General features: G+C 34.2%; 1 protein-coding gene across 7 annotated transcripts in view; it reads left to right on the top strand.

The window, feature by feature from the left end:
- The window catches only part of Lrch2 (leucine rich repeats and calponin homology domain containing 2), a 129,790-nt gene that overhangs the window by 25,076 nt on the left and 78,151 nt on the right, over positions 1-26,563 (top strand). For all 7 annotated transcript variants that reach the window (XM_047536784.1, XM_047536783.1, XM_047536782.1 and 4 more), the window contains 2 exons: positions 21,918-22,062; positions 25,344-25,470. In XM_047536784.1, the coding sequence (XP_047392740.1) occupies positions 21,918-22,062; positions 25,344-25,470 (272 nt within the window). The remainder of the gene's footprint in view (positions 1-21,917; positions 22,063-25,343; positions 25,471-26,563) is intronic.

Below are 26,563 nucleotides of genomic sequence, written 5' to 3'. Positions count from 1 at the left end.
AGCAGAGCTGGGAATAGGGGTGTGGGGAATGCTGCCAGAAGGATGTGTGCAAACTGGGTGGGATGTTAGGGGTGAAAGAGCATTATTGTTAAAGCGAGTTTCCCCCGCATGGGTGGAAGAGAGGTATTGACACCTTTCTTCATTCACTTCTTTCAACTCTCCTGGATGTTCCCGTCTTTCCCGGAGGATGGGGGTGGGGAACAGACAATGCATAATATCATAATCTCTACATATTCCTTAAAGGCATACGTGCCTGCAAGAATGGCATGGCCCTTTTCAGACGGTAGCAGCATTGCTACGGTTTGTGTAATTTTCTATGTGGCTTAATCATCCTCGATATTTTTGGCTTCTTTCTTGTCACATATGCCTTTAAAGACAGATTTTTCATTTTCCTCATGTTGAGAAAGTAGTGGTGGTTAAATTAGTATTTGCTGCAGTAGCAAATTAAATCATCAATCACTTCCATGTCTGGTTACTGGGGGAAAGATAATCCTTGTTTTGAGTTATGTTACAGTCTTAATCTTTATAGCAGAAAGACCAAAAATTTTAAGGGCATTTTTGAGAAAAAAATTAACTCCATTCTTTGTGGAGTAGTGGATTAGTGGTTTATCATTTTTGGTGAGAAATTGGCTATTGTAATGTTCTTCGTGTACTCTGTTAGTCTTTGTTGTGGCTGGCATTTTTTGTTATGAACACACTCTTTCCTCTCTGTCTTCTAAACCAGTGCTGCTTATTTTAGCTATGTTTTGGTTTTTTGCTTTTCATAATCTTTAAATGTGTTATTTATGTGTGTTTCCTCTACTTTGCTGAAATAAATCACAGACAAAATTATTTTCATAGACCTAGTCATTTTTGAAACAATATAGTAAGTAAATTCACCCATAGTGAGAAGTAGTAAAAGACCTTATTTTCAGAACAAGATAATTTCAGTGTATTCACTTTCTTGATATTAAATCAAGGCATGTGGTTGGAGGAGAATGGAGACCAGAGGAAAACCTAAATTTGAAGCTTTCTACCCTGTGATTCTCTTAGGCATTATCCTAAGAACTATGAATGCGTAATCGATACCTGATTTTGTATTTTGGAAAGCACATTTGAGTGTTTACTCTTTCACTCTGAACGGATTTCCTAAACAATATGTTCACATATTCATGAGTGTATTGGCATGATATTATATTACTTGATGTGTTCTTCAAAAGCTTCAAGAAAAATGGCTTCAGATTGCATCATTAGAGGGGTGTGTATGTGTGTGTGTGTGTGTGTGCATGTGCGCGTGTGTGCTTATTGTTCTTTATAACCTATAAAGGATCCATCTTTCCGTAGGACAAAGTTTAAGCATCCCAGGTTGGCATTCAGGGCTTTCACTGTCCAGCTTCAGTTCATTATTGCAACATTATCTCTACAAACACTGCTACATAGAACCCTCTATTCAAACTAGGTCAACTCCCCTTTCTCAAATATGTGCGTTTCGGCCTTATCTTTGTACAAGGTTATTTGCATATTTGGGATTTCCTTCTTTTCTCTACCTATTTAATTTTGTTCAAGCCCCAGCTTTTCCAAGAAGCTGTCTCCAACTCCCTTAGTCCATAGCAGTCTCCTGGCAGTCTCCTGTTTCTTTGAATTCCCATGGTCCTCATTGTCTTTATCACTTACTTGGCAGTGCTGACTTTATTTTCTTTTTATGTTTGTGTCTTGCTGTCCTGAAGAAGATGGAGAAGACAGAGGATCAGTGGTATCCTTGTTTAAGTTTTGTCTTTCCATATGTATTTTATTGTGTTTGATATTTCTTGTAAATACGAATATCATCTTATTTGGTTATAACCTTTGGCTTTTAAGCCTTTAGTTGGTTTTCTGAGGCAAGTTTCAACACAATCTAGAACCATATTTGTTCTTGTAAAACATTCATTCACCATTATTTTTTGGGGGGGACGGGGGTGATTGAACCCAGGGTCTGGTGCATGCTGGGCAAGTGCTTTACCACTATGCTATACCCCTCACCTTCCTCATAATCTTTATTAGTGTCTTACTTTAGTAACACAGGACTTATCAAAATAATTCCACTTCCTTTTATTTTATTTTTTTTCAGTTGAATGTATGTTCCTTGCGGGAACACTTCAAGATCAGATAGAGTAAAAAACTTTAGCTGTGACTTTTTCATTTAAATGGAATCTCTGTGGGTGATTCATTTGCCATTTGTTTTTGGCAAAATTCAGCCATGGAATGTTTAGGGACAATATTTTCAATGTAAAGAGATCAGTATTCATTATGTATAAATGAAAGTAAGTACACCATAACTGAAAAAAAAATTGTGTATTTGAGGTTATACACACACAAATATACATGCACACACACAGACACACACACACAGTATATCCAATATTTGATGAAAACAGTTCTGTTTGGTGATATTTTTATACTGTACTTAAAATGACTTTCAGGGGGATAATGTTGCAGAACCAAACTGATCAGACAAGCAAGCATGGAATGGTTTACTGGATTGGGAGGAGGCTGGAGGAAGGGAAAATAAAAAGACTATCATGCTAATTAATCTAGGTGAGGGGTGGTGAGAATATGAGCTGGAACAATATTGAATAAGGGGAAATTGATACATTTCAAAAGTGGGGAGGGCTTTTTGTATTATTTTGCTGTTCCTCACATATACATCAGATGAGATAGACCAGTGGTTCTTCACCCTGGCTATACATTAAAATTGCAGGAGAGTTTTCTTTTTTAAATCAGAATTTCAGAGGCCAAAAGACTTTTCCTGTTTTTTTTTTAAAAAACCTTTCAGGTGATTCTAATGTGCAGTCAGAGTTGAGGAAATCCTAAAATAGCTCTTTTTTTTTAAGCACTTGAGAAATATTGTTGAGTGGAAGAGAACACAGAGTTTAGTGATTAACCTAAAGCCACTTGTCCAGAGGGTCAAAACCAAAATGGGAACTCAGTATTCAAGTTCTGGTTCATTGTTCTTTTCAATAGATTTGTGTGCAGCTGAGACTCTTTTTTCCCCCATCATATTGTGAATAGAAATTTATTAGGAACCTATAATTTCTTTCGTTTTCACATGTAACCTGGATTATATTTCATACCATTTGTTAAATTTGCATTAAGAAAACAGAGCCCCCCCATCACAAAATCTTGTTTTCTCTGTTAACAGGCCTTGCCATGAGGGAAAAGGGATAGTAGGCAGCTGTTGGCAAAATTTATCTTTGGTGTCTTTTTACCTCTCCCTTTGCGTTTCTGGTGTCTGTTCTTCTTCACCAGCCCTCTCCTGCCTGTCCCCATTATGCTGCCTTCCTTGTTTCCTTCTTATGGCTCACTTCCTTTCCTTTACTGGGATGGAGCTCAAAGCTAAGTGATTGTGTTAACCCCTCTAGGAGATTAACATTTAAAGGGGAAATTCACTAATTTACTTGTTTGTCAACCAGCAGTTGGCGATTTGCGCTCATGACCTTTTTTAGTACATTTGCCTTCCAGAAACTCCTTGATTAAAATTCTTACGTACAAAAAGACATAAAAACAGGGATCAGAAAATTGGCAACTATTTTAGGAAAGTAGCTGATTCTTGGCAGTAACTTCTTCTCTGAGATGGTCTGTAGGTAGACCTGGCACAATGAAGAGTTAGAACTTTTTGGATGTTATGGTAATTTGTTGACTCAGAAATGAATTTAATGGTTATCTGAACAAATCCTGAAATTCATCATAGTTGATTCTGTCCCTAGTGCTGCAAATAAGTGGACGCATTTCAGTCTACTTTGCAGCAGCTCCTTCCACTTCTTTATACAGTACATCATCTCCTCATACTAGGGATGGAACCCAGGAGCTCACTAAGCTACTGCTCTACCACTGAGCTTGATCCCTAGCCCACACAGTGCCTTTTTATGTCCAAGAGCACTAGGTCTGTGAAATAGATTTAGGAATTCTTATGCACAACAGATTGTGCTGTGTCCTGGATAATCACGTGTTTTCCTGTAAACTAGGAGTCAACTCTTGTATTTCCTACATGTGCTGGTTCACCTCTTCAACTGTGGGACATGGTGCATTGTATCAGGTTGCAAAATAGAACCACATAAACACAACATGGTTTAGTGCATTTCGTGTAATGAGCTTGTGATTGTGATTTCGTGGTAAGATTCAAATATCTGCCTTGTTTTATGTAATAAATGTCTTCCTGAAAAGTCCAACATGAAGCATATTTTTAACAGTTGACTCACATTTTAATTGCTGTAGATTAGATTTGAGTTGCTGAACCTTGTAGTGATTTATTCAGGAATTAATTCTATAGCATAAATAGTTGTCCCTTAATTTCTTTTGCAACAAGTTCACATTTTAAAATAAAATGTTAGCTTAAATTGGAGGGTACAGTCATCATTAAAATACTACCATTTATGTAGTTCTTTATAAATTTCTAAGTAGTTTTATATATATATTATTCTGTTGTATCCTAATAAATAGCGCTGTGAGCTTGGCAGAGTACATAGTAATTACTCCTTGTGGTTGAGAAAGGTTAAGTGATTTGCTGGCAGGCATATGGTAGAATGTGGGTTAGAGTCTAGGTTTTCCAGCTCTCCCCGCACTATCCCAACGTCGTTTCCACTGTAATGGTTCTCTCTTTATAACAAAACTATTATTAAAATAAACACCATGCCAATAATTCATTCTGAAAAATAAATGCTTACTTAACTTCATAGGTTATATAGCCATTGTTTATGGTATGTCCTGTTTTGTTTTGCTTCCTTGCATGACTTTTTATAGCTTTTCATCTGATGGTTTTAGAATAGATTGATGAAGCCAGGATTTATTGAAGTCCTACTTTGGAAACATGGTATGGCCAGTAGAAAGGAAGGGACATCGTTCTTCTCCTTGTAGGTTTTATAAAATGGTTGAATGTGTACAGTGATATGTACTACAATTAGAAAAGAATTACACTATAATATATAACAGTATTCAAAATAGTATACGTCTATACACTTTTCAAATAAGCTATATGGAATTGTGGCATAAGGCTTTATTTTATTGAGAGTTAAATTAGTTTGGCCCTGGGTTTGATCCCCATCATTCACTCCCACCCCTTGCAAAGATCAGTTAAGTATTTGCAACAGGACAGATGTAAGAACAAAAGTGGTTGATTAGAGTATTTTATGGTTAGGGTTAGTGGAATGCTTTGCTTAAGGTTTATAATTTAATATTTACATTTAGATGATTTATAATATGAACTCTGAAAGATTTATTTGGCATCAAAAAATAAAGGTGGAAAAGATCCAGAACCTCATTGACAACATAAGAGGTGATACTAGGGCCACTCTTCACAGATAACAGTAATTCAAGATTTACAGCATATTGATTTACTGGGGGATGGTATTTGTTTAAGTTCCAAGGCACGCAGTGAAACTTGGGGTATCATTGTTCCAGCCCAGCCCAGGAACCCACCCTGGGAGATGTTTAAACTGTATGATGCCTACCCTCATTCTACAGAGGATGGACTTTCCCTCAAAAGGGAAATCTTTTCGTTTTCTCTTTTTTTCTACACTTGGGGTATATTCAGGTACTTTTTGAAACATCATAATAGTCTTATAAAATCAGTTCTCTGAAAAGTTTCAGAAAGAGTTGTCCGCTTCTTTTTTACAGGAAAAAGATACCTTACACTCCAGGGAACCATTTAATGTAGTAAAAGAAAACTGTATGAGACAATTTTATAACTGTTTAAGTTTGTATTTAGTCTCCACTTTCAACTAGTGTACTCAATCTACTGAAGGTTAAACTTGAACTTTAAAAATTTCATTTATTTATTTATTTTCATGCTGGGGATTGAATCCAGGGCCTTGCTCATGCTAATAAACATGTACAGTACTACTGAGCTACACCCCCACCCCCAAACTTCAACTTTAAATCTTTATAGTTCTTCTGTTTCAAATAAATTTAAGTATATAACATTCCACTTACATAATACCAGTCAATGGACTATAGAAGATAATTAAAGAGTACGTATTTTCTTTTTTTTTAAGTTGTAGATTGACACAATACCTTGATTTTATTTATTTTTATGTGGTGGTGAGGATCAAACCCAGTGTCTTATACGTGCCAGGCAGGCACTCTACCATTGAGTTACAACTCCAGTCCCACATATTTTCTAATATATTTTTTGATATCAGATTTTTTAAGAAAAAGTTTTTTTTCCAAATAGGAAAGTCCTTTCCTATTTGAGGACACTTTTTTATTCTATGTACTATTTTGTTCTTGCTTTATTTTTAAATTAATTATGTCAGTTTTTTTTTCAGGACAATGTTAGGGACTCAAAGTGACGAGAGAAAGTAACAGTGACATAAACTTTATTTGAACCCTTGAAGACTATTCAATTCAAAATATGTATATTTGGATTTCACTCAAAAATGGCTATGTTGATTATATCCCTAAGACACTATTATGTGTGGCCTAGAATTTTTTTCTTAAAATTATATGTAAATCCTTAACATTCTGAGCTAGTTGGTTGTCAGTATCAGTGGGAAATCAGTTACATTTAAAAATTGGGCTGGGGAGATAGCTCACCTGGTAGAGTGCTTGCCTTGCAAGCACAAGGCCCTGAGTTCGATCCCCAGTACCGCAAAAAAAAAAAATAATAATAATAATAATAATACTTAGGAAATAAAAATAATAAATTGAACATAGATAACAGTGTCTTTATCCTACCTTAATGAGTATGTAAAGGATGAATTTGTCATATTGATTTTATATAAAGGTTCTAAAGTCGCTACTGTCAAGGAATTTGATTTCATAGTGGTATAAAACAAGAACTCCTACACCTATCTATTATATAGATTAGACAGTAGTTTCCAATTGGAAGGGGGAATTTGCCTTCAAGAGATATTTGGAAGTGTCTAGAAACATTTTTGATTGTCGCAGTTTGGGGGGGTACTACTGACCTCTAGTGGGTAGAGGTGAGCATCCTTCAGTGAAAAGCATAGTCCACCACAACAAAGACTTTTCTAGTCCAAAACGTCATGCCGAGGTTCAGAAGCTCCAGGTTAGAGTAAGATAAATGTCATAACTGAAAACAAAGTACAGTACATGTTCAAAGAAGGAAAGATGACATTTGATCGGATTGTTGGGACATCAAAGGCAGCTATATAAAGAAGATGGGAAATTGACTTTGAAAGGGGAGACATCAGATTTTATAGTTAATGTATAGAGGGAGAAAGCTACATGAATATTGACATCCCAGAGTCTCCTCAAACTCAATATTATCAAGTAATTAATTCTTGTTATTGACCCTAAGACCCCTCCTCACCCAGATCAGAAATTTGAGAGCTATTCCAGACTTCTCCCTTTTCCTCAACCTAATCTAGTTAAGAACTAGGATCTGTTGGTCAGAGATCTTTGAATAGCTTTCAAATCTGTTTCCTTCCTGTGAGTTCTCACTGCCATTGTTATTATTCAGCTTCTCCTCTCTTCCTCACCTACAACTGAATCTGTCAACAGTTTCCCACAGTTTCTGATCTCTTTGCCTTGTTTGCTTCAACTCCACACTATCTAGACCAATCTCTTCAGTGTGCAAGTCTGATTGTCATTTGTTGCTAAAACCTGTAGCCAGTTCCCTAACAATGCATTTGAAAATCTTATTTCCTTGGATTTCATGTTTTGAAAAAAAATGTAGAAAAAAGCTAAAATATACACACTGTGCTTTAACTAAGGTGATTTTATATTTTATTACTCAATGTTAAGTTGTAAGATTCATTCAAATTGTGTGAAGCTGTAGTTCATTATTTTGGATGACTGCATGATCTTTCTTTGTTTGAATGTAGCACACTTTATTTACTTTTTCACTGATTGCTATTTACATTGCTTCCCCTTTTTTCTCTTGTAAACAGTGCCACTATAAAATTATTATACATGTTTCTTGTTGTATATGTGCAATATTTTTCTTCTTGTATACTTGAGAGTGGAATTGCTAGGTTATGTTGAATGTCACTGTTCAGACTGGTTTATGGTTTACATTTCCTTGGTCACGTATAATAGATCCTATGAAACTATATTCCCTCCAATAAGTAGTATTGTCAGGTATAAACATTATGGCCAAATGAATTTAAAATGGTATTTCAGTGAAACTTTTTCAGATTTAAATTTCGCAGATCACCAATGATATTAACATTTCCTCAAATGTTTGTTGGCCGTGTATTTCCTATACTGTAAAATAACTTTTCATTGTTTTTGCCCATTTTCTATTGAATGTCCTTTCCTTTATAATTCTATACTATATACTATTTTTCTGCCTATGTACTATAATTCTGTAATTCTTATGCTAAGCATTTGTCAGTTTTTTATGTTGTGGGTATCATAGCCTAGTTTTTTTTTTTTCTTTTTAATTATTTTTTTAGTTGTAGATAGACACAGTACCTTTATTTTTTAAATTTATTTTCATGTGGTGCTGAGGATGGAACCCAGTGCCTCACACATACTGGGCAAGTGCTCTACAACTGAGTCACAACCCCAGCCGCAGTCATTGCCTAGTTTTTAACTTGTCTTTTTTGCTTTTTAAGGTGTCTTTTGAAGAACAAATCTTTGAAAAATTTTTTAAATCTTTCAAATTTTAATATAGACAAATTTATCAGTTAATTTTATTGTCAATGACTTTTTGTCTTCTTTAAGAACATATTAAATATATTAATCTACATTTTTACAAAGAGTTTTAAAGTTTTATTTTTGGTGTTTAAGTTTCAAGTCAATATGGAATTGATTTTTATCTACAGTGTGAAGTAGTGGTTCAGCTTCATGTTTTAACATAACAATCATCTTTTTCTAGATCCACCCTTGTCTGCTTTTATTTTTTAACGTTTTATTGAGAGAGAATTCACAAAACAAAAATTCATCCATTTAAAATGTATTTTTATTGGTTGTTAACTGTGCGCCCATCACTATAATCTAATTTTCAAATATTTTCATCACCCCAAAAGAAATCCGCACCCTTTAGCCCCTCCCTATTCTCCCTGCCTTCTCCACTCTACACCATCTAGCCCTAGGCAACCACTAATCTACTTTCTGTCTCTATAGATGTGCCTATTCTGGACATTTCATGTAAATAGATTCATACAGTCTATGGGCTTTTGTGACTGGCTCCTGTCATTTATTATAATGTTTTCAAAGTTCATTTATATAATAGTGTGTTATCAGTACTTTATTCTTTTTTTTATTTCTGAATAATATTCCATTATATATTTGCTTACCTATTTACCAATTGATGGACAATTGGATTTTTTCCACTCTGGGTATTATAAATGATACTACTATAAACATTTATGTATGGGTTTTTGTTTAGATGTATGTCATTATTTCTCTTGGGAATATATGTAGGAATGGAATTGCTGGGTCCTGTGGTGGTTCTATATTTAACATTTTGAGGAAATGCCAAATCATTTTCTAAAGCAGCTGCACCATTTTATATTCCCATTAAGACTGTAAAAATTTAAAAAAAAAGGTTTAGAACAGCAAATTTTCTAAATAATACATGGTTGTGGAACAATAATATTAATAATAATAAAATATTTAAGTATATAATTTCTATAATATACTTCTATAATAATATTTCTATAATATATAATTTCATTGCAAAAGAAGCAGTCATGGGGCTAGGGGTGCAGCTTATTGGTAAAGTGCTTACCTAGCACACATGAGGCCCTGGGTTTTATCTAGAGGATTGGGGAAAAAAAAAAAGCAAAACAGTTGTTATAAAGACATTAAAAGGAATTTAAAAAAAAAAAGTATATAGGATTCCAGGCTGGGGTTGTAGCTCAGTGGTAGAGCGCTTGCCTAGTATGTGTGAGGCACTGGGTTTGATCCTCAGCACCACATATAAATAAATAAATGAAATAAAGGTATTGTGTCCACTACAATAAAAAATAAATAAAAAAAGTGTATGGGATTCCAATTTCTCTAATTTCTCTACAACACTTATTACCTTTTTTAAAAATAACCGTCTTAGTGGGTGTGAAGTGGTATCTCATTTGTAGTTTTGATATTGTTGCCCAAAAGACGAATGATATTGAGCATTGTTGCATCTGCTTATTGACCATTTGTATATCCTTCTAAGAGAAATGTCTGTTCATGCTCTGTCCTTTTTCTAGTAGGGCTGTCTTTTCATTACTGAGATATAAAAGGCTTTTTAAAAAAATGACAAATATAGATTATCAAATCAATGATTTGCAAATATTTCTTTCCTATCCAATTCTGTGGATTGTCTACTTTGAAAAGTAAAATTTCAAATTTTTTATATATTCCATTTTATTTTTTTTCTTATGTTACTTGTACCTTTGGTCTTTTTTTAATCTTTCCCCTATCCCCTCATCCTCCACATACAGTGATTATACCTCTATTATCTCAGCTGTGATCTATTATTGCAATTAATCTTTCTTCTACTGTCCCATGCACCATCAGTTTAATAACTTTCCTGAAAAACATAAACACTATCATAATAAATGCATTCATAGGTTTAAGAACTGTTAACATTAGAAGAAAATGTGCATTTCTCTTTTTATTGGCTTTAGAGTTGAATTTAGAAACTTTGTCATTTCAACACCTCATATAGTATGTGATACACAGTAGTTGTTTAACATGTTTTGTTCAATTAAGCCTGCTGTTTTATTCTGGATGCCTTTTTGAGTTGTCCTTTTGCTTTTTGTTTATGTTTTCCACTACTTCTAATATGTGTACCTTGTTCTCCAGTCAGATTGGACCTTTCATCATCTTTCTCAGTTTTGTTTTGTTTTATTATTTTTAAAAATGAAAAAAGCAACCCAACTACTATTATAACTATAAAGCTCTAACAAAAAAAGATAGAAAAAAATAGAAAATAAAAATGAAAAAGTATTAGAAAAAAGTATTAAAAAGAAATAGAGTGGGCAAATAGCTCACCTCGCAGAGCGCTTGCCTTGTGTGTGCACAGGCCCCGGTTTGAATCCCCAGCACCTCGGAAAACAGCGTGTGGTGGCTTCAAAAAAAAAAAAAAAGAAAGAAAGAACACATTACGCTTCATAAGCAGAAGCAGTGTGATTGTTAAACTTTAATATTTAGAAGTTAGTACAGTTTTTATATATTCCTACATTCCACCATTGGATATGTTTTTGTTTTGGAATAGTTGGCTACTTATATTTAGGTTAACTATTCAGTTAATTCAAAAATAATGTGTATGACATTAAGTAATAAATTTGACATTAATATAGTAAATTATAAAATGTTTTGAGGATTAGTATGTTATTTTAACAAATTTAATCCTGAAAGTCATATTTATAGATGAAGTCTATGAAAAATTAGGAGATAAATGCACATTTTGTGATTAGATTTAGGGTTTCTGCCAGTGATGTTTCAGTCTGTGTTGGTCTAATTTTCTCCTCTTAGATTGGTCTGCTGTCCTCCATTTACCATGGGCACAGTTAAGATCATGGATCTACGACCTTCAAGTTGCAAAATTTTGTCATCCTTACTTGGATCAAAGTTTAAAGGCTCTCACAAAGAACAGCTCTACGTGTTCATTGTATTTTGTCTTATGTAAAGCCTCATCGCCTAATGACTGAATTTTCTCAAATTTATCAGTGTACTATTGGTGCCTTAAAAGTCTTACTATTGGATTGGGGATATAACTCTGTTGGTAGAGTGCTTGCCTTGCAAGCACAAGACCCTGGGGATTGGGGGGTCGGGGAAGTCTTCCTATTGTAGTCTATTGTATATTCTCTTTCCAAGTTGTTCTTTCTGAAAGTTTTTCTTATGCCACTGTTCAACTGAAGGCAAATATTTTACAACGTGATTTTTTATTTTATTTTTCGGTAGTGGGGATTGAACCCAGGGCTTCTTTCATGCAAAGCACATACTCTACCACAACATGGATTTGAAGGACTTCCTAGACAGGCACTGTGGCTGCACACCTGCAATCACAGTTGCTCAGGAGGCTGAGGGAGGATCGAGAGTTCAAAGCCAGCCTCAGCAATTTAGTGAGGTACTGAGCAACTCAGTGAGACCCTGCCTCTAGATAAAATATTAAAAAAAAAAAAAAAAGGGCTGGGGATGTGACTCAGTGGTTAAGTGTCCCTGGGTTCAATCCCCAGTACCTAAATAAATAAAGGACTAAGAAAGTGCATTGTTTAGATGCACCATAAATTATTTAACTGTTCTTCTATTGCTAGATAAAAGTTACTATTTAATATGAGTACACAGCCAAATGCAGTTGTGCCCTTGGCTTTACATTGCTTTCCCATAGAGGAATTTTAAATTCCTTTAGAGCAGATAATGCATTCTGTATATGAATTCCCTACAGTATTTGATTCAGTGCTGCGTCTCTCTCAACAGTGGATAGTAAATGCTTATTAACTGTGTGTGTGTGTGTTTGTTTGTTTTGTTGGGAATTGAACACAGGGCTTTGTGCTTGCAGGCTTCCTCTACCACTGAACTACATCCCCAACCCCAACTTGTCAAATTTAAACTTAAAATTATGGGAAGGAGCTCAGAAATTTCATGTACCAACTTTTTAATACTATACCTGTGACTATTAACTGTAAGGGAATGGTTCTCCATGGTGCCTTGGTAATCTTTCCTGTCTCCACAAAGGCCACATAAGTGAGGCTCCATTGGTAGTTTGACTCAAGTCTTGGGGGAATACTCTGACCCTCCCTGGTGTATGTCAAGATAGACTGATTGGGGAGGAGCTGTCAACAGGGCCATTTCTTACCCACCCCCTATCCTATAGGAGGGTGCCCCCAGGCAATTTGTTAACTCCTTTCTTCATTCTGGTGAGGCTTGGGACTTTCCTTCAGATTCAGTTGCAAAGATAAAATTGTAGTGTAAAGTTGATTCAACAACCGGAGCAGCACACAGTGTGGGTTGTCTTTTATTTTATCCCTCTGGTCTGTCGGGTTTTGACCTGTGGGCCTAAGGGACATGGGGAGCTGATACCATGCGGATGGTGCATTCTCTGTGTTAGTATTACATTGTCGGAATCCATTTGGTCTTGCTGGCAGGTGCTGTTGTACTGATGTGTAGGGGCTGCTTGACCACTTAACGTAAATGAAGGGGATTTTCTTGGACTGGTTTGGGGAATTTGTCATTACTTTATAATTAGTCAATTTACTATAAATTGCTTTTAATTTCAGGATCCGATATTTAGTGTTTTGCTATTGAACAGTTCAATTAAGGATGGTCCTTGCTCTCTAAATATAGTATTATTTTAATGGTCACAGTATGCTGGCTGTGATTAATTAAGATTAGTCTTAATCAGGATAAATCAAAGATAAGGCAGTTAGTTTTGTCTAGCACAGCAGCTTGCATTTGGGTTTTTTTGTTTCTTTGTTTGTTGTTTGTTTTCCTTTCCTTGAGAATTACTTTTGTTTCAGAATCCAAAGCCAACTAGAGCTCTCCTGGGAAGTCATTTGAGGCAGACTTTTCTCATATTACATTGAATTTTTCCTTTTTCACATTGTAGAAAGTTACTAAGGTATTTTAATTCATACAAAAAGTCTGATGTATAAACAGATCCACTTGATTTTCGATGGCTAGTTAGCCTTCACTTAGGCAGAAAGATCATCAGAGTCAAATTAATCATGAATCAATTCCTACATCCTAGAGATAGATGTCACTTCCATTATTAGCAGATGAATTAAAACAATTCAGATGTTACAGGGTTTTTTTTGGCCTTAACAAAGTAATGTACATGAAAGGACAGTTTTCACATTAAAAATTACATACTTTTATTTTAATTCATATTTTTAAAGTGATGACATATAGTAGAATAGTAATATAATATGACATAGCACAGTGATGTTTGGTAGCAGATCAAGTTATCCCCCATAAAAATAAAATGACTATATATAATACCAACTCATAGTTACCTTATAACTGTTGGCATGTATCATTCTTATGAATGGATATATATGGTTAAAATTTGATTTGCCTTGTGAAATACCTTTAAAATAGTATACTATAATTGTGTTTTTCTTTTTGTTCTTCATTGGTGTTGGGGATTAAATCCAGGGCCTCATACATGCTAAGCACACACTTTGCCACAGCACTGCACCCTCAGCTCTTAGTTGTGTTTTTCTTGTAACAAAAGCAGTGCTTGCTTATGATAGAAAATTTGGAAACTAAAAGCATAAAGGAGAAAATACAAATCATTCCTCATTTCACCAACACTGAGTAAATATTAATATTTTCGTATATTTCCTTCATAACCCCATACTCCTCCCCATTGCATATCACTAGTCCAAATGTTTATATAGGAGTGTATAAAATGCATATTTTTAAAGGAAAGAGTAGGTTTATATTGTATAAATATGTTTATATTCTAAATGTTACAGTTATTACCCTGTAAACATATTTCCACGTTAAGGAATTGAATCCGAAATGTGATTTCTAAAGGCTATAAGATGTTCTATTGTAAAGTTATATTTTATTTACATTTTACCCTATTATTGAACATTTCAGTTGTTTCCAATTTTTACTAATTTAATTAATCCTGGAATAAACATGATTTTTTTATTTGTCTCTATTTGGTTTCAAATATGACCAGAGATTAAATTCTTGGATCAGTGAGTATGAATGTTTTCATGGCCATTGATTCATATTGTCAAATTGCTTTCCAGAAAAGTTACCTCAGTGTGTATTCCCTCCATTGGTATATGGAAGTCCAATTCAAAATAGCTTGCCAGTACTAAGTAGTAACTTTAAAACCCTTTAAATTTATCTTAATCTTTACATTTGTTTTAAGTACAGCAAGGTTGAATATATTTTCATGTGGATGTTGGTCATCAATAGTGTTCATTTTTAAATGCTTATGTCCTTGGTCCAGGTTTTATCAATGAGTTGTTGGTGTCATTTAGCTTTTGATAGATGGAAGTTATTATTTGGTTTTTAGTAGGTGAATCTAGAAATCTTTTATATGTGAATTTTTCCTTTGTTTGATAATTTCAAAGTCCTTCCCTATTGTAATATTAGGTGACTATTCAATAAAATGTTTTTTTAGTTTTCTTTTTTTATGGTTCATTTTCATGTTTATCTTTTTCCTCCATCTGGATTTTATTTTAGAAGTTATGTGATGAGGTTATAATATTTGTCTTTGGAAAATAAAAAGTTAATCCAGGAACCATTTAATAAATAATACTACATTGATTCAAAGTGTCATATTTATAATATATAAAATTCATAAGTATTGAAGTACAGTGCCATTCTTAAATGTCACTTTGATGTTTGAATGCCATTACACTGATTCATTAGTCATTATTTCTTGGTGAAACTGAAAACCATTGTAGAATCTCCTGCAGGCAACTCTGCATAGAGTGGCCCACCCTCCCCCATTTTTAATAAAGTCTTGTCCTTCCATGTGGCTTAATTGTTGCATGACTCACAGTCCTTTTCTCACTGAGCGTGCATGTAATCTGCCCTCTGGTTAGCAGCTGTGGTTTCTCCTTGCAGCATCTGTTTTTGTTTGCACCCTTGTTTCTCAAGGTCCTGTGCTCAAAATGAGGCTTCCATCATTGGTTGCTGCAGGTGGGTGAGATCTGCTTGTTATTGTATTTCATAATTGTTGACTTTAAAGCATTTTTTTTTCAGGACTGGAAATGTAGCCCAGTAGTAGAGCATTTGCCTAGTATGTATGAGGCCGCGGGTTCAATCCTTAGTACTAGAAAAACAAAACGTTTTTCAATTGTCTATTTTGTAAATCATTTTGTCTCTCCACTGTATTATGTATTAATATTTTAATTCATCATAGAGTGTCTTAGAAATTCTCTGACTCATTATATCTTTCTCATTCAATAAGATTTCATTGTTATAGACTGTTCATTATCTTGTCATGAATGACAGCACAACACCCTTCTAGAAAATACTGAATCAAGAAATCACCTGTCTTTGCAGAGGGCATCTGTTGAAAGCAGATGCCAGAGCCATGGGGTTGTCATTTCCCATCAGGCTCCAACATCAGAGTCTCCAATACTTCAAAGACACTCTCCATTCTTGCTTAGACAGACAGCTGTGGTGCCTCCTGTTTTCTTGTTGCTTTTGTTTCTAGTCTTGACAGTTCTTTTAGATAGAAAAATAGATAAAGAAGCCTTAAAATGGAAGATCATTCTAACCAGGTTTTATATATTATAACTGTATTATATTTGGGTAATAGCAATTACCAAAGAATAGAGAACATTCAATTTTTATTTTCATGTTAGGAAACTTAAGTATCTAAGTTGACTCATTTTTGTGCACTCTCCTCAAGCAAAATTCTGTATGTATATTCCATTCATAAGAAATGAATGTAATGATCATTGTGTTTTAGATCTTCATGAACATTATTTATCATTCATTATGTACAAGTTGATACATTTCTCTTCATTTCTATTACTTATTTCGTTTAGGGATTTTAGGTTGCTGCAGAATATTCTCATTTCCAATAGCTCTGAAATAGTGAGAAATTAAGCAATTTTGACAATGTTTTATAGGTGGTAATCAGGGGAATCAGAAATGCAGTTCAGATCCAGTCTAGTGCTCATCTGCTTAAATGTTCCTCTTGTTTTTCAGTCTGTAAGACATCTGTGAACTTTGAGATATACCCCAAGGATGATACAGTATTAGTTTAGTCAGAAAAATCTTTGTAGAAATTATAGTTTTCACAGAGCTAAATAGAAGCCAGAATATTTGAAATGTGAGACAAAAGGTCATAACAGTGAACCAGTGGAAAATCACACATAGAACAGATGAGTTTACAACCCCAGTGCAGTTAGTTATTACTAATATTTTTTTAACATTCAGCATGTCATTCAAACTATCTTTGCTTCATATGTATAATGAGGAACAGTAGCTACCTCACAAGATTGTTCTCGTGTTTAGAAATAATCTATACAAAGCTCATTGCAGGGCTGGGGATATGCTCAGTGGTAGAGTGCTTGCCTAGCATGCACAAGGCCCTCAGTTTGATCCTAGCACCACAAACAACAACAACAACAAGAAACAACAAAATGCATGGCATTCTGATCTAGCATATGGGGTTTTATGTATGTGTGTATATATAATAGTTACCTCAGTCCCTCTTAGGTTATTATTGATGTGAATTTAGGTTTCTGATTTCAAATAATTTCTCCATTAATCTTCATGTTTCTTTAAGCAGAAAATTATATATATGCATATGTGTGTGATTATGTGTGTATATATATGTGTGTATATATATATATTTTTTTTAAGATAGGGTATTGCTATGTTGCTGGTCTTGAACTCCTAGTAAGCAGAAAATTCTGTGGTGTTATCTCTGTTAATGATGAGGATGTGTTCCAACAACACATTTCAGCATTAGAAATTTTACCAGAGGCAAAGAGCAGGCTTTCAAATATTACCTAGGACTATTTAAAATAGGAGGGACTATGGTAATCTATATTATAAAATAGCACCTAATGACAATTCATGTATCTTAGTTTAAGTTTTGACAATTTGTACAAAAAATACCTTTAAAACTTCACAATCTTTTGTGTACTGAATAAGATAAAGCTATAATTGGCATAATTTGTATGGTATAATAGTGTTATTTCTGAAAGTCATTTTCTATACTTTGGCAGAAATGCTACCTAATAGGCCAGAAATTACACTGGGCAACAGATGGACCCATCTGTGGTGCTTGTGGCTGCAGCTTGGGAGACAGCATACAGATTTCCATTCCATCTGACTTATCTCCTACCTTCCCTAGCTTCCTTAATCTTTGAAACTCAAGAATGATACAGAACATAATTTAGATCAGATTATTTAAGACGATCTATTACCATCTTTAACAGGCTTCCAGCAGTTTTACAAGGAGTGTCTTGAAAGAGGGCAGGAAATAGTACACAGCAATCTGTCTATTGTTGATTTACTGCCAGTACTGCTTGATATGATTTATGATTAAAAATGAGACAAAAGAAAAATAGTTCAGTGGTTATAAAGGTACTTATCCCTAAGGATATTAATTAGCTGAGGTATCACAGCACAAGAAAAAAATGATACAAGGGTATTTAATGTTAAAAATTTATAGGCATTCTCTCATTAATCCTAATAAACAGTTATTATGTAGTACCTTAGTTTCCTGTGGCTGCTATAACACATTACTACAAACTTAATGGTTTTAAAGAACAGAAATTTAGTCTCTCACAGTTCTGGAGACCAGAAGACTGATGGGTTTTATGGGGTGAAATTCAAGGTTTCAGCAGTGTCGCTCTCCCCCCTGGAGGCTTTAGGGGACAATGCATTTCTTGCCCCTTCTGCCTTCTGGTGACTGCTGGCATTCCATAGCCACAATAAACCAATCTCTGCCTCTGTCCTCATGTGGCCCTCCCCTCAACTTTTCCTAAGCCTATCTTATAGGAACACATAAGTGCATTTAGTGTCTACCTGAATGATCCAGGATATCTCCTCATCGTGAGGTTCTTAATTACATTTGCAAAAATATTGCCTTTTAAAGAACACTCAAAGGCTCCAGGAAACTTTTTTTTCTTACTGTAACTTTTAAAATAACAATTATGCATGTATTTCTTGAGTATATATTTATTATTAGTTGTATTTGCATTACCTGATATACATACATGGTTATTAAATAATTTTAATCTTATATAGGTTTTTTTATCAAGTATACATCACAAGATGAAAAATTTAAATCAGTTTAAATTTTATCCATTATGTCTACATAAAAGTTAATCTTCACTTTTTTCAGGGTAAATATGAGATGTTGTTATAGTGAGATTGTTCATGAAATTAAGACACAAATTATTTTGTGTTATTTCACATCTCTCCTTCCATGGTTATATTTTTCTTTTGGCACTGTTATTCTGTTTACCAAATGCTTAGAAAGGATGTTTACACTGATTTAAAATCTGAAACACCCTAGAACTAGATTTCTTTAATTAGAGGCTTTATAATAACTTGAGTTTTAATTTTGACTTTATTTATGCTTTATTTGATTTAACTCCATTCAATTAGAATAATAATTCCTGTAATTTTAAGTGGTGTTTACTAAATAAATAGATGAACTCATCCAGAAAATAGTTTATGAATGTAAATTTAATTAAATTCCCTAAGGGAGTAAGTACTATTACTCTGTAATTTAACTAAATAATCTTTTTTGGGAAGGAAAAGAACATAAAGCATCATGCAAAAATGTGGAAGTTATTAAAGTAATGTCTTCATAGTATTTAAGCTCTCATTAAATTATTCTTTTTTTGGTGGTACTAGGGATAGAAGCCAGGGCCTTATACATGTTAGGTAAGTACTCTACCACTGAGCTACATCTCCAGACCAAAATCATTCTTAATAATGACATTTAACTTTTTCTCCTGTCACTTTTTGAACTTCTTTGATGTCTTTATCATATGGATTACTGTATTTTCTCTTGACCATTATTTTCAGTCTTTTCTGTTATTTTTTTCTCTACTTAGTTTCTGTGTTGACCTTCTTGATGGCCCATTCTTTTTCTTTCTTTTACTTCTTCCTTCCTTCCTCTCTCTCTCTCTCCCTCTCTCTCTTTCTCTCTCTCTCCCCCTCCCTCCCTCCCTCCTCCCTGGACTGACTCAAGTGATCCTCCTGCCTTATCCTTCTACTTATCCTTCTGAATAACTGGGACTATAGGTGTATACCACTGGGCTCAGCAGATGGCCTGAATACTCTGATGTTAGGGGATGGATGCTCTTCTATTTCTATGATTTTATAATACTGACTATACTCCCACAGCTTCTAATTTTATATGTCTATCCTAGACCTCACTTTTAAGATGCAGAATCAACTGTCTGATGCCCATGTAACAATCTCCCTTGAGTCTCTTTCAGATAAAATTGACCCTTGATTGCACCTCTGCTTTAGAAAACACAACAGAAATCTCACTAATAGCAGCAACAACAAAAATCTGGTTCCAACTCCACTAATTTGTTGGAAAACATCATTAAGGGGCCTAGGCCAGAATCCTGCATGCCATCCTTGATTCTTACCTCTTATTTATCTCACATACCCCATCCCTTGCAATTCCCTCTTATATACTAATTCTAAAATACATTTCAAATTCTAGCTACTTTCTCTTTTCCCTGTTCTTGTAATCTTAATCAAACTACCATTATCTATCTCTGGGACCACCATATTTATTAGTATTAAGTACTAGTTTAATAGATATTATACAGAATAAAAAACTGGGCATAATTTTGTTTTTAGGATGTCAAATTAATTGTAAGCAGTAATTTTCAACTCCCAAGATTCTGAAGTTACAAGAATAAGAGGTAGAACCTTAAGTATAAAAGAAACAGAAACATATTCTAAACTAAAAACAATTACTTCATTTTCCCTCTCAGTAGAACTATATGATGCTTGAGTATCCAGAGGAGGTAAGCCAGAATATTGAGAAACTTTTATTTCTTCTTCTAGTAACTTGTAGTAACTTTTATTTCTACTTCTATCATTTTATTAAGTTATTCAGCATCCTAAAGTGGGAGCAAGAAGAACCCAAATTATCCAGTTTTCATATTACATAATAATAGTGTTTTAACTAGTATAAATAAAGTATATTTCTATGATAAGTTAATTAATTAGATGATTATTCAGTTATTGGTTCTCAACAGGGGTGGGTGGGGTTGCACCTAAAGGGACATTTTTTGACTTTCAGAGCTAGAGGGTTACTGGTATTCAGTGGATCCTACAATGCTCAGGATAGCCCCCCTCACCCCCCCAAAAGTTATCCAGCCAAAAGGTCCATAGTGCTGAAATAGAAAACTTTTTTAGAGTAACGTTTTCAGCATATCACATGATGTCATAAGGGTTTTTTTTCCCAAAATTTTATATAACAAATAAACCTTTGGAGGAATAATGGTTGTAAATACTTAAATGAATGGAAGTATATTTGTGTATGCTTGGAATAATTTAGGAGAGAAAAGACTCAAGGAGGTATGCCTGGTTTCTACCTTGGGCAACTCATGAGGAAGATGTTGGTGACGTTGTCTGAGATGAGAGAAATAGTGGTGTAGAAAAAGATCTCAGTTCAGATTTTACATTTATAAAATTTGAGGTGCCTGAAAGACATCAAGAGGAAGTCCTGAAGGACTAGGGATGTAGTTCAGGGGTAGAATACTTGCCTAGAATGTGTGAGACCCTGGGTTTAGTGCCACTATCAAAAAAAAAAAGGAAGTCCTGAAGATCGGATGGAGATTGGAACATAGATATTTAGGCATATCCTTAATTTGTAATTTGTTAATATGTTAGTATATACATATAATTTGGCCTTGGGATTGGATGAAATCACCCAGTAGGGTGTGTATTTTAAGAAGGAAAGAGTACCTTCTGTCATTAGTCCTTGGGAACACCAACATTTATGATACAGGTGGAAAAAAATCTAATCAAAGAAACTAAGAAGTAGCCAGAGAGATAATAGGAAAGGTCTGGAGGGATAGTCTTCCAAGCCAAGGGAGGAGAATGTTTCCACATGAATGGAGTATTGATATGGAGGCTCTTGGTAATTTTAGTGGATATGAGAGAGTGAATAGAAACCAAATTATACTGGGTCAAGAAGTTCATGGTAAGTACAAAATTTAGTTGTGTTGTGGAATTGTGTAAATTTGACTGTGAAGAATAAAGAGAGAAATGAGGGGGATGTGGATCATGGGAGGTTTTATTGTCTTTTTTTAAAGCTCAGAGAATTCCTCATTGACATTTTTGAATATAAATATTATATTTGGATTTTAGAGATTTTGAAGCATATCAAGTACATTTTGTTAGTAAACATACTCTATGAATATATTTCTAAGTGATTGTGGTTTTTTGTCTTCAAGGTGTTGGTGGATAATATTTTATATTTTAAATGGTTGCTTAGATTCTGCGTGATTGAACAAATATGAAAACAGTTCTATTAATTATTATAGATATTGGTGTATTTATAACACTAAAACATTGTTTTTATTTTTCAGATCTTTCCAGAAATCGTTTTACAGAAATTCCTTCTGATGTGTGGTTGTTTGCACCTCTTGAAACATTAAATTTGTATCATAATTGCATCAAAACCATTCCTGAAGCCATTAAAAACCTGCAGATGTTAACATACCTTAACATTAGGTAATGAACTGATTCTTTAAAATAAATTTTGGGTTTTATTATGGTTTTAATCCTTTATAGTAAACAAAAGAATGTGTTTGGGGAGGGGGTGGGGGGAAGGAAAGGTAACAGAATGAGACAAACGTCATTACCCTATGTACATATATGATTATGCAAACGGTGTGACTCCACTTCGTGTACAGCCAGAGAAACAATAGTTGTACCCCATTTGTGTACAATGAATCAAAATTTAAAAAAAAAGAATGTGTTTGGTTTGGCTGTGTAGTCTATATTTATCTCAACAATATCTTATTTGTATTTTTTATATGTTTACCTTACTTTGTAGGCATTTGGTCTTGACCTTTTAGAGCAGTGCTTCTCAAACTGAAATACACAGGAATCATCTGGGGATCTTATTAAAAGCAGATTCTAATTCCTTAGATTTGCTGTGAGGTCTGCATTTCTAAAAGGTTTCCTGGTAATGTCCATGCCTGCCTGCTAGTCCTTTGACTTCATTAGTAGCCAGGCTTTAAACCATAAATATTTTCCTGAAATCATAGCACCATAATAACCATTTACTTATATGAATCCATAGTTACAGTGAAACATTATAAAGAATCAGTTCTTAAATTATTTTTATTACTCTTGTGACTTGTTGCTTCTTCAAGGGTGGATGGATTGGGATGGGAGTGTTGGAAAGTTTGGAAGTGGATGACAATTGATTTTTATCCTTAGTAAGTGCTTACCATGTGCCAGGCAGTATTCCAAACACTTTACCCATATCATCTCATCTAATCTCCTAACAGTGTTTTGAGATAGGTAATATTATTATCCCACACTACAGATGAGCAAACTGGGTTAAGCTACTTACCTAAAGTCATGTGTACAGTCATTCCCTCAGTATCTCTGAGGGATTGGTTCCAGAACCTCCCACAAGCTCTCATGCTCTAACACTGAGCTACATATCCCCAACTCTTTTTATTTTTTATTTTGAGACAGAGTCTCGTTAAATTGCCCAGGCTGGTCTTGAACCTGTGATCCTCTTGTCTCAGCCTCCAGAGTTGCTGGGATTATAGGTGTGTACCACCATGCCTAGCACTTAAATTAATTCTTTTATATGACCCCCACTGGTGTTACCTGGCAGTACAAACATTTTAACTGAAACCACATTATACTTAAAATTGTATGAGAGAAATTTACTTCTGTAAGCATCATTTATTTGAGTTGCTCCTTTGTATAAGCAGGTATTCTTTGGCGTGGATTAGGATAGAGTTGAGGAAAGTGAGATATTTTTATATTTTGTCTTTGTTTTTGTTTCAGTTTTTTTCCTTTATGAAAAAAGTGATTTGCCAAAAACTGAATTAAATTTCTGTATTACCATGTATGGCATTTCTTAGCATAGTTTTACTGAAAGTTGCTCTAATTCCATCCTGTTTTTTAAAAGTATATGTGTGTGTGTGTGTGTGTGTGTGTGTGTGTGTGTGTGTGTTTTAGCTGTAGGTGGACATGATACCTTTATTTTATTTTTATGTGGTAATGAAGATCCAACCCAGGGCCTCATGCATGGTAAATGAGCGCTGTACCACTGAGCCACAACCTCAGCCCCCCATCCTGTTTTAATCTCTAAAAGTTGACTACTGATTTTTGTTTATAGTCATAAACATTCTTGACAAACTATACTGAAATAAAATTTGTTCTAGTGACTTGCTTCCTTTGATTCTCTCTAAAACACGTAGTATAAAAGTGATGATTAGTGACTTATTTGCTATGTAGGAAGTAACTAGATTCTGGATAAATCTTAATTAACATGCTTCTTAAGGGAAAAAGATAAACTGATTTTTAAAGTTTTTTTTGTTTGATTTTGTTTCATTGACCTGAGGGAGAATTATAATGAGTTTGCTCTTATTTTCCCATTTATTATTTTGTTTTGGTGAAAATATCTTGATAAACCTCTAAGATGATTTTTCAATTCTTTTACTGTATACACTTCCCTTTTTTAGTAGAATCTTGCAGAAATATCCTTGTATACTCCAGGGCGAAGGGCTCCAGACAGACCATTTCCCCAAGGAACCTGCTTGACCCTGATGGTATGAAGGATTGTGACAGGCCCCTAGTATTTTTGACATTCCAGCGACCTGGCCAGGATTACTAGTTGAGGGGCATTGTCTTTTTTTTTTTTTTTTTTAAGTCTGCATTGTGTGATTAAAACCAGTTTCGTGTTTCTGGATGTCCTCTGTAGCAATAAGATGGGGCAAAGGGTCTTAACCCCCTTGAAACACTGGGCTTTTGTTGTTGTGTACATTAAATAAAACACTAGGTACAGGTCTATAAGCATTACTTGGAAAAATAGAAAAAATAATAACTTACTGTTTGTCAGTGCTTCTTAGTATGTAAATGGAATGGAACCCTCTCTTTCCAATTTGGTAGTGGGATCTATCTTCCTAAAATAGGTGATTGTGAGGGTTAGTTGAATTAATTCATGTGAGGTTATCTGGACATTGCCTGGCACATAGTAAGTCCTTAATAAGTGTTAGTTGTTATGTTATAAATGAATCCACAGAAATAGAAATGTTATCAACTTTGAGCAGAGGTAAAGGTGCTAGTAGTCTGTTCTATTGTAAACTGTAACAAAGGGAGTAAGTTAGAATTACTGCATTTAAAAAACTTTAATTGCTGATGGACCTTTATTTTATTCATTTATTTATATGCAGTGCTGAGAATCGAACCCAGTGCCTCACAAATGAATGCTATACCACTGAGCCACAGCCCCAGCCCAAATTACTGCATGTTTTTAAAGACAGTCTTATTCATTCTTTCTTAAATTTGAACATAGTACATGCAGATTTATCCTTGGAGCCTTTCCCCAGTTAGAGGCATGAAAGTATTGAATATATTGAAATGATGAGCAAGGTTCTGGTATTCTCTAGCTCAGAAGAATCATTACGAGTTTTTGAGCACTGGTGGTATATGGGACATGATCATAGATAATAACACAAACTTTGCGGTAAAACTTATATTTGAATCTTTGTTACAGCTGGACAAGTCACTTAACCAGTTTTTACCTTCATTTTCTTATTTGTATGGCGAAGATAATGCTATTTATTTTGTGGGGTTAATGTGGGGATTCAATAAGACAGTGCTTGTAAGGTATTTATGTATGCCTGATACAAAGTAAGCAATCATTAAATAGTAGTTGTTACTTAGCGAAAGCTTATTATTTACTTTCCAGGCAGTTTGTTCTTTTTCAACATAACACGTCAAGTTTCAGACATTCTTATAGTGAGACTGCCTTTTCTTTTCAGTCGAAATCTTCTATCAACATTGCCAAAATACCTATTTGATCTTCCCCTTAAAGTTTTGGTCGTCAGTAATAATAAATTGGTATCCATTCCAGAAGAAATTGGAAAGTTAAAAGATTTAATGGAATTGGTGAGTAAAATAGTTGTATTAATTGTGTGTAATATGCATAATAAATACTGTTACATTTTAGAAGTTAAGTTATTCCTTTATGGAATTTCACTGTAATGTTTTTTTTAAAAATGAATAAATTGGTATATGTTTAAATTTACTTTTGTCAGATTTTGAGATATTGTAATTTATGTCTGATTTTAGTGCCCAGCCACAAAAAAAGCCTAGTTGTTCCTTAGCCCAAATGGGGCTAGAAGGCTTATGAGCTTTAAAAACTAGTTTTTAAATGAATAAGTATTTGTTTTTTCATCTTGTGGACAATGAAGGTCTTAGGGAAAAGATAAGGTATTTTGTTGTTGCTGTTTTTAAGTTTTTACAGGGTTACTGTAGAACCATAGAGAAAAGTGATTAAAGAAAAGTACAATGTCTATAAACAAAATTAACAAAGTAACTTTTCCTCTATGATATGGTCATGTGATTTTATAACTCTTTTGGGACCAAGATAAATGTAAAGAAGCCATTATATTCTATTGATTGTAGAAATTATAAAGTAATTACCTTGAATAAAATATTCTTGGTCTTAAAGATCATTGAACTCAGAGAGAAACATAATTGAATTCTCAAAACATTGAGCTATTATCTTATTATCTTTTGGTTACCTCCACTTCACACAGTGTACCATTCTGATTATTTTTATTTTGTTGTATCTTGAGTAATACTTTTCCAGTAAACAGGTATTTTAATGTGCTCTTAAGCATGACTTTATTATGTCTAATGGACCAAACGTTTTCTTGAGGAACTTATCTACAATTTTATAATGGGAATTTATTGTTAGAATAGGGTGCAATGAGCAGAAGTGCTGGAAATACCTTTTATTTATTCAGAAATACCTGCATGTCCAATTATAACACAAGAAAACTTCCTTGAATTTCACCTTTGTGTTTTAGAACCATAGAATCGTAAGCTTGTAAGAGATCTTAGAAGTAAGCAGATATAATCACTCCCTAATGCAGGAATCCACATTTTTGGTGGCAAACAGCTCTGTTTGTGTGTGTATGAACCACCCCTAATTCTCTTTTGCAAAACTATTTGTTAGTAATCTTATTTTGAACCA

This window comes from Sciurus carolinensis, chromosome X, assembly GCF_902686445.1.
Source record: "Sciurus carolinensis chromosome X, mSciCar1.2, whole genome shotgun sequence".
NCBI lineage: Eukaryota > Metazoa > Chordata > Mammalia > Rodentia > Sciuridae > Sciurus > Sciurus carolinensis.
The sequence above is the reverse complement of the archived record's forward strand: the minus strand, read 5'-3'. Positions and strand labels throughout refer to the sequence as shown.